At 43.1% G+C, this 12,447-nt stretch overlaps 1 protein-coding gene across 9 annotated transcripts in view; it reads right to left on the reverse strand.

Moving 5' to 3' along the window:
- The window catches only part of ZNF462 (zinc finger protein 462), a 110,859-nt gene that overhangs the window by 51,053 nt on the left and 47,359 nt on the right, over positions 1-12,447 (reverse strand). For 7 of the 9 annotated variants that reach the window (XM_030567577.1, XM_030567574.1, XM_030567575.1 and 4 more), the window contains 4 exons: positions 10,279-10,530; positions 4,346-9,822; positions 2,525-2,689; positions 626-897 (listed from right to left, as the gene is read on the reverse strand). In XM_030567577.1, the coding sequence (XP_030423437.1) occupies positions 626-897; positions 2,525-2,689; positions 4,346-9,822; positions 10,279-10,498 (6,134 nt within the window). In that variant the 5' untranslated portion in view covers positions 10,499-10,530. Of the gene's footprint in view, positions 1-625; positions 898-2,524; positions 2,690-4,345; positions 9,823-10,278; positions 10,531-12,447 lie in introns of those variants that run through there. The other 2 variants (XM_030567572.1, XM_030567570.1) reach the window with 2 other exon arrangements.

A 12,447-nucleotide genomic window follows, 5' to 3' on the forward strand; every position in this document is an offset into this window, starting at 1 on the left:
GAAGTTTGCTTATTTCTGCTAACACCTAATTTGTTGCATCAGAAAATGGAGTATGTTGTGGAACTCACTCAGAGAAGAGCCCTATACTCTCGTGGATAATGTTTTCATAGAACAATTTACATACCACAATAAGTTCAGCTTTTGAGAACTGCTCAGTATTAAAGAGACTACATCTCTCGAAATCAATCCAACAAAACTCCACCACCAAAAAAAAAAAAAAAAAAAAAGGACACTGGTATCTGAAAACTATTGCTTCAGGTAACACCTAGGTTCCTTATTTATGAATATTTCCCTCTTTTCTTTCCTGTTTATTTCATGAATTTGACACCACTGTGAAGGGTCAATTTCATTGTTTCCTCTGTGTAGGAAGTTTGCCGCTTTTGTTTGTGTGTGTTCTTCCCCCACAGAAAAAAGGAGACTGAAAATTTTTTTTTAAAAATATGAAAAGAATCAGAGATACTGGTAAGGGGACTTAGAAGAATGTGAATACCTGAAAACTAGCAAAAAGAGGGGAAAAGCAGTTAAACGGTAAAAGTGTCCAGATTTCAAGTGTACAGTGCCCCCTTTAATGTCAGCACACATGAAAGCAGTATCACTGGTCTGTACTTCTATTGCAAAAACTTACTTGTGCCTGAACGCAGAGACAAACGAGCAATACTGGCAGCTGTACTTGTCTTCACGGGTAAACATGGCCAGAGCCAAATGACTTCTCTCATGAGATCGCAGACCCTGCATAGACATCAAAACCCGGTCACACTGGCTGCAGTGGTAGCCCCCAGGCCTGGTTTCATCTTCCAAGGATGCTCCAGATTCAGCTTCAGTAAATTCCACCATGCCATGGTCTTTTGCTCCCTCAAAACCCTCCAAAGTTGTGTTTGAAGAATCTTCCGCCTCCTGCTAAAAAACACATACCCCCCCAAAGCCATCAATTCTCTCTCCCTTCTGCCTTGGGTCTTCCCCGTGTGTTAACTTTACCTTAAGATTCCCTTTTCAGAATCTCTCCTGGAATCCCACTACATCCATGTTCTAAAGATATCCCTGCACCGTTCCCATGTCATCAATGGCTTTCTTCAGGAAAAGGTCCCATACTCTCAAATCTATTCTAAAAAAAGACTAACTCTCACAACTGGCCCTAAGTAATATTGTCAATGTCAGCATAAAAGCCATGGAAATGGAGTAGAAACTGAGCTAACAACCATCTAAGCCCTGGAGGTGGAGTCCCCAAAACAGCTTAAAGACACATAGGAGGGTGGTATGTAGGAAACTTGCATTGTCCTGGCCTCTGGACTAACCCAGACCTTCCCTTCCAAGGACTGTTGAGCAAACACTTTCCACCAGCACTAAATTCACAAGAGAAAAACAACAGGCACTCTAAGAAAACACTACTCCTCTTCAAAAACCGTTACCTGTTTCTTGTTCCCCTCCCTTATTATTATTCATCATGGCACATATTTTGTTGTGATCAACAGCTTAAAATTGGTAGAGAGTGTGGCACCACATTTATTTGACCTTGGTTTTCAGCTTTCTTACTCAACTACTTAAGTAATTTCCTTTTGCTCAAAAAGATGGCAGTGATCCTGTAGGCTACTCTTGGAAAGGATAGTTGGGTAGGAGAAAAGGAACAATCTCTTTTGTAGCATCACGTAAGCAAATGGGGAGGACAGTGAAAGGACAACAAAATAATAAAAGCCCTTTTAGATAGAGCACTTCAGACCTTTCTGGATTTAGTTGCCCTATAGTAGTATGCAGCAGGGGTTATGAAACAGGGGATTGTGGGGCCAGCTCTGCTACTCAACCCACTCTGAATTCTCACTGCAGCAAAAGGAATGTGTTCACAGATCCTGATGCATGACTGCATGCACACACCCCAGTTGATATCCTGAAGAACATGCTGTGAGGAAGTAACCTCTAGTCCTCCCCTGCACAACAAATTTCCTAGAAGCAAAAGTCCATTTGCACATGAAGAACAAAGTGCATTTACAATCAGCCTCTTTAGTTGGGCCAATGGCTCAGATAAATGACTAGTTAGCCATCTGAATGGCTGTTTATGGATACAAATACCCAGTTTGCTTGTCATTGTAACTATGCATGCAAGCATGTAACACACAATTTCATGTACATTTGTGTGTACACACTTCAGGTTTCCTCTTCTGAAAATTTTGCCTTCAGAGGCAAAGACAGTAGAAAAGTAGCCCAGAATAGCTGGACAAGAGCATCCTGCTCAGAGGCCTACGCTTTCTACCACGGACAAGGCAAATTCCTTTATGCAAGATAAAGGGGATATACTCAGTGGCAAAAAATAGTCTTCATGTCCCAAATCAAAGGTAGAAGAAAGTTGTAACTAACATCTGAAAAATTTAGCATTAAAATAATCCAGAGACAACAAAGAAGACTGTCCATTCGATTTGGTTGATGACTAGGAAAATCAGTACCTAATCAAAATTGAATTTAATGAGAGAGTCTGCACATTTTTGATCAGGCCTTAATCTCAAACAAACACATAGCCAGTTCTTATAATTCTCACCTTTACGGTAGCTGTCACAGAAGAGACATTCCCATACTGAACATGCTTGCGAAGGTGATTACAGATGGCTCGAAGGGTGGGATGAACTTCCACGCAAAATTTACATTTGTATCCAACAACTTTCCTCTCCTTAAATTTTGATACATCTTCCAAGTGACCGAATGTCTGTTGGAACACATCAGTATAATCAACATATACATTGTAATTTGCTTCCAGAACTAACTTAACCAAAAGAGTGAGAGAGATTACAAATGTACCCTGCAACAGCATGGATTTTAAAATAAAAAACAATTAGGCAAGCCATTTTTGTTTTTCCAAATAGAAAAGAAAAAGCCCACTCCCTTGGTACTTTAAGAACAGAGGTACAGATTTTGCAAAGCCGCCTAAACGACTTAGCCTTGTTGCCAAGAAGGCTAACGGCATTTTGGGCTGTATAAGTAGGGGCATTGCCAGCAGATGGAGGGATGTGATCATTCCCCTCTAGTCGACATTGGTGAGGCCTCATCTGGAGTACTGTGTCCAGTTTTGGACCCCAAACTACAAGAAGGATGTTGGAAAATTGGAAAGTGTCCAGCGGAGGGCAACAAAAATGATTAGGAGGCTCGGCACATGACTTATGAGGAGAGGCTGAGGGAACTGGGACTATTTAGTCTGCAGAAGAGAAGAGTGAGGGGGGATTTGATAGCAGCCTTCAGCTACCTGAAGGGGGGTTCCAAAGAGGATGGATCTAGACTGTTCTCAACGGTAGCAGATGACAGAACAAGAAGTAATGGTCTCAAGTTGCAGTGGGGGAGGTTTAGGTTGGATATTAGGAAAAACTTTTTCACTAGGAGGGTGGTGAAGCACTGGAATGGGTTACCTAGGGAGGTGGTGGAATCTCCATCCTTAGAGGTTTTTAAGGTCAGGCTTGACAAAGCCCTGGCTGGGATGATTTAGTTGGGGATTGGTCCTGCTTTGAGCAGGAGGTTGGACTAGATACCTCCTGAGGTCCCATCCGACCTTGATATTGTATGATTGTATGATACATACACATCCATTAACATAGATGGATAATATGTGTTTAAATCCCTTAGGCTGCTTTGCAAAATCTCCTCTTGAGTTTTCAATAACCCCTCGTTAATGCCTTTAAAATATGCAGGTAAAACATTTGCATAGTATGAACTCTGAATTTCTGCCTAGTGACAGAGTATTATTAATTTTTAATTACAAGGACAAGTTATGCCACTGAGTGACTTCGATATAAACTATGAATCACTCCTTCGCAATGGTAAATAGTTACTTCAGATTTACACCAGTGAACAGAACAACATTTGGTCCAAAGTTCATATGGGGTCTGATCCAAAGCCTGAAGTCACTAGATAGACGCTCATTGATATTAATAGGCTTTGGTTGAGGCTCCTTGTCAGCTATATTACCCCCATCATGCTGACATCGAGCCTTATTGAGCAAGCTATTCCTGACAAGGAAATTGGTGTTATTACAAGGGATGATGACTGGAGGGGGCGGGGGGGATTGGAAAAGAGACAGAGGCCAGGGGCCTTCTAATAGAAAGTCACATTATTAAGTGCCAGATAAGGAGGCTACTCACAAGAAGAGAGGAGGAAACAGAAATCCCCTAGGAAGCTCTAGAAAGGGATACAGAAGTGGGCGGGGGGGGGGGAATGTAATCGAGCTAGAACATTTCATTGATTTACAGAACTCATCGGCACACTAAGTCACTTGCTTGCCTGTAGCTGTTTGGCTGCCAAAGAGCATGCATGTGTACACTAATAATAAGCTGCCTGGGAGGGGGGTGTTGAGAGAACACACACACTCTCTTACCCTCTCTTGTTTGAAATCTGCAAAAGCACCATCTGCATATTTCTGCTTGCTCAAAAGCTGTTTCCTCCTCTCTTGACGTTTGGCACGCTTCTGGAATTCCTCATTGTGACTGTTTAAGTGTGAGGTCAGTTCTGCCGTGCTATGCAGTTTACTATCACAGTGCTTGCACTGGTAGGCAGAGCTCTGAGAGCGGGTGCCACATCCCAGTATGGTAAAGTCTCTCTTCAAATCCTTGCTGTGGTGGTCAGTATAATGCATACACAGCAGTTCGGCCGTGCTGAAGGATAGTTTGAAACATTTTATGCACCTGAAAGGCAGCCACTCAATTTCCTGAGCCTCATTCTCCACCTCAGCCTTTTCAAAATCATTTCTCTCCTCTCCTAGAGTCTGCTTTTCATGCTCGTCAGCATACACAGCTGTAAAGTAGCCCCCCAGCTTGCTCGCATGCTGCTTCTTAGGGAAAACGCCAGGGTGACGCTTCATGTAGTGGGACACGATGCCTTTTTTGCTAAAGGACTGGAAGGAACAAAGTGAGCACTTTTTCTTTTCCACTGCCCTCCTCAACTCCTCACTCAATTGAGGAGAGGTGTCTTTGGGAGGCGACGGAATGATCACTTTGCTGGGCTTGTCACTTACCGTCCTGGAGGCTGCCAGGCAATGAGTGTAATAAGCGTCAATGTCATGCCGTTTCTGGTAGTGTGCTGCAAGCCCTTTGCGGATGGGGTTTGTGTAGGAACACAAAGCGCATTTGAAGAGGTTGTTTTTGCCTTCGGGCTGCGCCCGGACATTGTTGTGTTTGATGCGGTAGTGCCTGGCTATCCCCTTCCGGGTGGAGCAGAAATATTTGCACAGCTGGCAGCGGAACACCGTGTGAGACACAAGATGAGAGCTGGAGAAATGAGAAGCTGGCACAGTAACTTCTCCGATGTCCTCAGCAGCAATTTCCGGAGAAGCCTTTATTTCGGGGGTACCCCCCGGCTCCATGGACACAGACACCTTCGACGGTGACTGCGCAAACACATCAAATTCAGGTTGGTTGTGGTATTTTTCATAATGAATTTTAAGCTTTTCCAAAGTGCCATGGGTATAAGGGCATAATTTGCATCTGTAAGCACCATACCCTTGCTTGAAAATCCTACTCGTTTCTTCCACATCATTCTGGGCCATGTCATTAGACTGCTCCACGTCATGCACAAAATCCTCAGCGGTGACCTTTATTGACGGATGCCGTTTCTGGTAGTGTGTAAGGACACCATGGATCCGCGTATTAATGTATGGGCAATGCCTGCATTTGTACACGGCTCCTGGGTTAATGTCTATGTCCTGTGCGAAATCTGCAGCTTTAACTTTCATGCCAGGATGTTTTTTGCCATAATGCGTCAGGAGCCCGTGCAAGTTATTGTATTCAGACTGGCACACCGTGCACTGATATGGCGTGGAGGATATTGCAGGGTTTGCAGAGGCCAGCTGGATATTTTTTTCCTGGGGAAGGCTGGAATCTTCTGCACAATCGACATCCTGTTCCATCTGTGATGTGGTTATCTGGTCTTCAGAATTAACTCTAGTCCCGACTTCATCGGACTGGGTCCCAGCTTTCTCAGCAGCATCTTTCTCCTTGATGATATCCAGCAACACAGATTCATCCCCATTCATGGCCCAAGGATGAAAAGCCTGATAGTGATTTGTAATATCCCAAATGGAAGATGCTTCAAAAATGCAGTCTCTGCATTTATAGGTTTTTGCCTCTGATGGCATCACTAGGGCTGGAGGGGAAGGATCTGGACCTGCCCAGAGTTTAGTGGCCATGTATGTATAATCAACATAATGCTCAGGATGTCTCCTTTGGTAATGCACGAGCAAACCGCTAGGCTCTGTATGTGAATAAATACACCATTCACAGTGATAACCAGCTTCTATTAAGCCATCCAAAAATGCCCATCGTAAAATGGATGTAACTGTGGCCTTCAGACTTGGATGGTCTTTCTTAATATGCTTCCTCAGTGCATAAAAATAAGGTGATGTGTAGGAACACTGACGGCATTTGAGAGCTCTTAGTTTAGCCTTGTCCCGCTCTGCATTGGAAGCGGGCGCAGGCATGCTGCTGGACAATTTTTTCTGGCCACGATCGCAAAGGCTCCTAATTGTGGCCGTGTGCTGTCTGATCACATCTGCATTGGCTTTGAAGTCACGATGCTTCTTTTGATAATGAATGAGCACGCCTTTAACGGTCCGATTTCCATAATCACAATGCTGACAGAAGAACATTTCATTCTCAAGGGGAGCCACAGAGCTCTCAGAGCTGCCCCTGTTCAGCTGCATAGACGCTGGTGGCCTCTGAATGCCAGGTGGCATTTCACCACCCCTCATCATTGCTGCTGTGGGGGGCGTCTGTCTAATGTATTTCGCAGTGACCTTTATTTCTGGATGCCTTTTCTGATAGTGGACGAGCACGCCTACCACTGAGCGGTTGCTATATGAACAGTGCTTGCAGTAGTAGAGTTCAGTGGTGAGGTCTGGTGGTGGTGGAGGGGGAGGTGGTGGCTGCGAAGCCATGTTGGACAGTTTTGGGGAGATGGGAGTTCCCAGCTCAAAGGACAGTTGAGCCAAGGCAGAACCCCTTTCGACAGACACCACCCGCATGGTCTTCTGAATCCTGAAATATGAAGCCTTTTCTTCAGGGTGTTTTTTCTGATAATGCACCAGAACAGAATGCATGTTAGGGCTCGCAAACGAACACACATCACAGTCATACACCACAACGCTATTAACTGAAGGCTCTTTCTGATTTTCACATTCTGGACTAAAACTCTTTGAAGCATTTTTGTTAAATGTAGCAGGCATGCCAGCCCCGCGGGCCACTGGGGTGGAAGTTGCCATGGTCTTCGGAGCAGAATTCAAGATCTCTCTCAGTGTTTGCGACTCTGCATTTAACCCTTCTTGCTGCTCAACTACATAGCTTGAAAATATCATTGCATTGTTAATTTTAACAGTTGGGTGCATTCTTTGGTAGTGTGGCATCAAGCTTCTAACATTCGGGCTAGTGTAAGAGCAAAAGCGGCAGCGGTAGATCAGATCAGAATGATCAAAGTTGAGTACATTCATAGCTTCAGGATGATGCTCACCATAATGCTGTTGCAGGTCTTCAAAGTTGGTATAGTCAATGTAACATTCAAGGCATCTGTACACAGCACTGTGATCGTTAGGGTCTAAGATATACCTAAAGCTGAACTTAATGTAAGGGTGCATCCGTTGGTAGTGGGTGCTAACACTCCTGGCAGATTTGTTACTAAAGTCACAGTGTTTGCAATAATAAAGCCGTCCGGAATCATTAAACTCTGCATTTTCACTGTTTTGATCAGATCCATACATACTCGACTGGCTGCCCAAAAGAGATGCATTAGGCCCTTGATGATCCTTCATGTTGACAGAAGAGCAGTAATAATCTTCCTCATCTTCAGATAAAGTTAGCTCAATTTCTGCCCCATTGGTGGAATTATAATCATGCGGCATGTTCCTGAAATTAGTCTCCTTCTGAGAATCATTAGTATCTCTTCCCCACATTTGCTGGGGTGCATAGGAACTAGACACCTCCATCAATGGCTCTGTTTGTTCTTCTTCCTTGTCCAATTCTACTTCTATCTCCACTTCATTGTCTTCCTCCTCCTCTTCGTCATCCTCTACATTAATCACTGCATCTTCTTGCTGCTTGTTTTGGTTGATTTTGCTCTGTAAGTTGCTAGCTATTTCATCAATTCTAGTTCGCTTCTTCACGGGTGATAGATCTAGGGGAAAGTCATTTGTCAGTTTTCGAGAGGCCTTAGCTACAAAGTTATTTTTAGATGATAACCCAAGAATTGAGGTCTGGCTTTTCTTCACAGTGCTGGAGGCAACATGGGCATCCACCTCACCCTCTTGTGGAGCATTGGATGACGGTCCCTCATATTTTGGCAAGTTATCACAAAAAGAATGCTTGTGTTGTTGATGAACTCGGAGACCTTTCAAAGTAGTTGTGGAGTAGTTGCACAGCGTGCATTTATAAGGGTGCTGCGAGTGGGGTTGAGGGGACTGCTGCTGTTGCTGCTGCACAGATTCCATCATTCCGCCTGACTTCCTGCCATTTATATTTCCACTCTCATAAGACATTGTGCTTTCGTTCAGAGAGGAGGCTATGCTTTCACTCTGGGAATTCACAGCATCCCAATCTGATGTTGTACCTGTATGACACTGTTTATGAGCTCCAAGTTTTAATGAACTCTTACAAGTGAAAGGACATTCATCGCACTTGTATACAGCCGTCTTCCCAGACAAGTGGATGTTCTCAATATGGCGGGAGATGCTTCGGCGGTGCATAGTGAGGAAAGGGCAAAAAGGACACTGGAACCTGTTCATGTATCTTCTAAAGGGTATCCCCTTTGTTTCCAATAATTTGTTACCATCAGATCCCATCAGCTGCTCTGCAGACATTCCTGAGGTCTGGTGATCCATGGAGTTCAAGCCGTTCTCACTGTCTATTTCATTTAGCTCTTCATCAGAGCTAGAGTCATTTAGCATACTATTAGTTTCCAGGTCAGCAGAAGAATTTGTCATGTCAGCTATTCCATAGCGGGATCTGTCAGACAAATTAACCATACCAGAGTTATGAGGTGACTTAGGCTTCATTTGAGGATAAGACACAGAAGAAAACTTTGAAGATGTAGAAGAATTGGGTCTGATAAGGGAGTTACTCATAGAACCTCTGAAGTTTGAGATATTGGCATTCGGCATCTCACGTCCTGTAGCATTCATAGAGATATAGTTGGAGTTTGGGGCGGAGTTTGGTGCACTCTTGTTCTGCACATCAGGCAACCCGGTTCCATCCTGTTGCTGTCTCAGGCTTGACAGTATTTTTACCATGCTGCGATGCTTCTTCATCATGTGGTCACACCAGCGTTCCCTTCGAGGAGTCTGATAGCTACACCATTCGCAGCAAAAATTGCCCCTGGACTTTGTTAAAGGCTTGACCATGGATTCTAAGATGCTACGCTCTACTACTTCAGCAGGTAGCTCCTTGCAGGATTCCTGTACTGGCACGGATGCAGATGCAGATTCAGATATGGCAGCTGCAGTGGCAGGGGGAGTTGAACTCTCCTTTAGATTATTTTTGTGATACATTTTCTGGTGCTTAATAATCCTTGCACGCCTTGGTGATTTATAGGTGCAGAACTGGCAAGAGAAAACTTTGCCAAACCCTTCATGCATCATGATGTTGTAATTTAAGGATCCAGCAGCAGGCGGCCCCACCGAGCTCCCTCCAGCTTGTGTGCCATGCACTTTTCGGGTATGTTCTATGAGAAGGTTTTTGGATCTGAAGTAACGCACACAGAATTTGCACTGGAAAAACTTGTTTGTTGGTTTGGGATTTGGGGCCATGTGCTGGCTATAAAAACTCTGGCTATGGCTATAATAACTTCCAGTCCCCATCTGAGCTGCATTTTGCCCTAAAAGAAAGAAAAAAAAACCAAGAAATAAATACATACAATTTCTTCCCCACCTACCACTCAACGATATAATTCAATATTCAACAAAAATCACATCCCATTGGGTACATCAGTATTCAAATGCATGCAATGCATTAGACTATCTTATCTATGCTTCTCTACTGCACATATTGCAAAACTCAGATATGTGGGACATAACGTGGAATATGTATTACTTCTAAAATAACTTTTTTTTTTAAATAAACACACTGGTTTCAGAAGTTCACACAAAAAAAACTTCTAAAATTCTTGAAGATAAAAAAACAGATAACTCCTCATTTCAGTGGTTACATAGAAAACAGTAATCAGAACTGATATGGCAGTAATTAGACAATGCTCACTTTGCTGTCATTATAAGAAAATTAATGAAAATTACAAAGTAAAGACAGGCAACAAGAAAGAGGGGTTTATGTTTACCTGCAATTTCATCTGCAATTGTAAATTCATCCTTTATAGAAGAAAATTCGACCTCTGTCTGGTTGCTAGCATTCATGGAGCCAGACCTTGGCTGGCTAGGACTTTCCTCAGAAACATCTGTTGGCTGCAAAAATGCAGTGTGAACATCTTGAATGTGAGCTTTAAGGTCTTCATAGGATGGAGCTCGAAAATCGCAGCCATCGCACTGCAGCACCTCCATGGTCCTGGATAATACTTTTACATCAGGAAATTCTGAAAGTAAAGGAATGGGGGAGAAGCACTTGTCACAGAAACACCATTCAGTGAACTGTGACTAATAAGTAAAGCCAAGCTTGTCAGCAAGTAACCTCCAGAAATGCTAATATTACAGAAGCAGGAACTCAACTTTTACTCAATATGTTGAAAGGCATCAAGGAAATTCAAATTAACAGAAAGTCCTACCTAAATGGCTCACAAGTTGCTGAGCTGGGCTCTACAAATATTCAAGCCTTATGACCAATGGATGTTGATTCAGTAGACCATGCCTTCTTGCCTTTTCCCTTACTCAGGTTCTTCCTCTATGGGCTTATTGCTACATTGACGCTCTGCCTCAAATAAAGACTTGGGAAGCACATGTGATTTGAGAAGCTCCATTACTTCCAGCCATTCATGCACTGACGTTTGCTATTAGAAAACAGCATTTGTGCCTCTTTTTGACCAGCACTGACCTTCCTGCAGGTTCAACAACTACTGACTACTTCACTGCTAAAGATTAAAAAGCCTCCACTGGAAACTTGCATTTTCAATTAGTTTAAACATCTAGTCAGTTTTGACGTTGATGGAAAAAAGACACATTATGGCAATGAGAGATCTGGATACGTTGACTTTTGACAGATTATTGCACAACCCCTAAACAATTCCACCAAACACAGATGATAGCAATATTCTTGGCTGAAATTCCCATAACTATGCCCAGAGTTATATCCTGTCTCTGGGATCAGGATTTTGATGGGATGGTGGATGGTAGAGGAAGGGATTTCTGCTTTCATTTAATAAAAACACTGCAACAGCACAATGGAAATAAGAATAAAAAAAGATCACTCCTCAAAGTTTCATGGCTTCCTAGGATTCTTCCACAAACCCTAATTTGATATACAACATGACACACTGATCTTGGTAAAGTCAAGTACTGTAGTTCGGTACATGACCAGTTAACCCAGTGAGACATAATTCTGGAGGAGAATTTGTCTCTGTGCTCAAAATTTATGGACTGCTGTAGAAGAAAGACAGGAAAAAAAGCCAGAGGCAGAGGTCCTCCTACCTCATATGTTTCTTGGGCACAGTAGCAACTTATTATCTTAATGAATGAATGATTTCTTTACGTTTTCCACATGCTCCACTGGGCTACATTAACCTAGGACTTCCAGAGGTCTGATAGAGGGAAAGGCAGCTAAAATATTTTATGATGAAAATTCCATTCATTTATTGTAGAATATAAAATTACTTCTACAGCAAGATCAAAGTCCAATAATATTATGTCAATGCAATAAATGAAGGCATTGCATCAGGATTTTACATACAAGAATGTTCCTCCTGATAGCCTGCTAAAATAAACTTCTCTCAAGTCAAATTCTTGACAGACTGAGTACACAGACACTCCAGATGTTTACCTACACTACTATGCACACTGCATTTTATCCTTTTTCTCCTTAGTCCCCCATAAAGAAAAGGAACACTGCACCAGCTTCTTTCCAGCTAGCAAAGACACAATAATCAGGATACTCCAGTTTTTTTTGTGCAAGTACCAGACCAAATTGTGTGGAAGAGGTTGCTATCTCTGCTCTGGATCAAATTACAGCAGTGAGTGAAGCCCCACCCCACGTCTCCTTTAGCACAGTCCATTAGACCTGAAAACAATTTTTTTTCCATGGAGCAGACGACTCCTGCATTTAGAGCACTTCACAGAAAAGCAGATCATCCAGTTTTCACTGCCCATCCCCCAAAGCTTAGTCCTTTCATCTCAGCCAAACAAGCCACAGCTCTGCTGAATGTGTTTATCACACTTTCAAGAGATATGAGCTCCTGCGTCACTGAAGCTTTAAGACTCACTAAGCTGCCCTAGTCCTCTGAGCTTTAGGAGCAGCCATTTTAGCTCAGACAACTCATGCACTCAGAAGCTCTCAGCCTCTA

The sequence above is a fragment of the Gopherus evgoodei genome, chromosome 6 (genome assembly GCF_007399415.2).
Source record: "Gopherus evgoodei ecotype Sinaloan lineage chromosome 6, rGopEvg1_v1.p, whole genome shotgun sequence".
Taxonomy (NCBI): domain Eukaryota; kingdom Metazoa; phylum Chordata; order Testudines; family Testudinidae; genus Gopherus; species Gopherus evgoodei.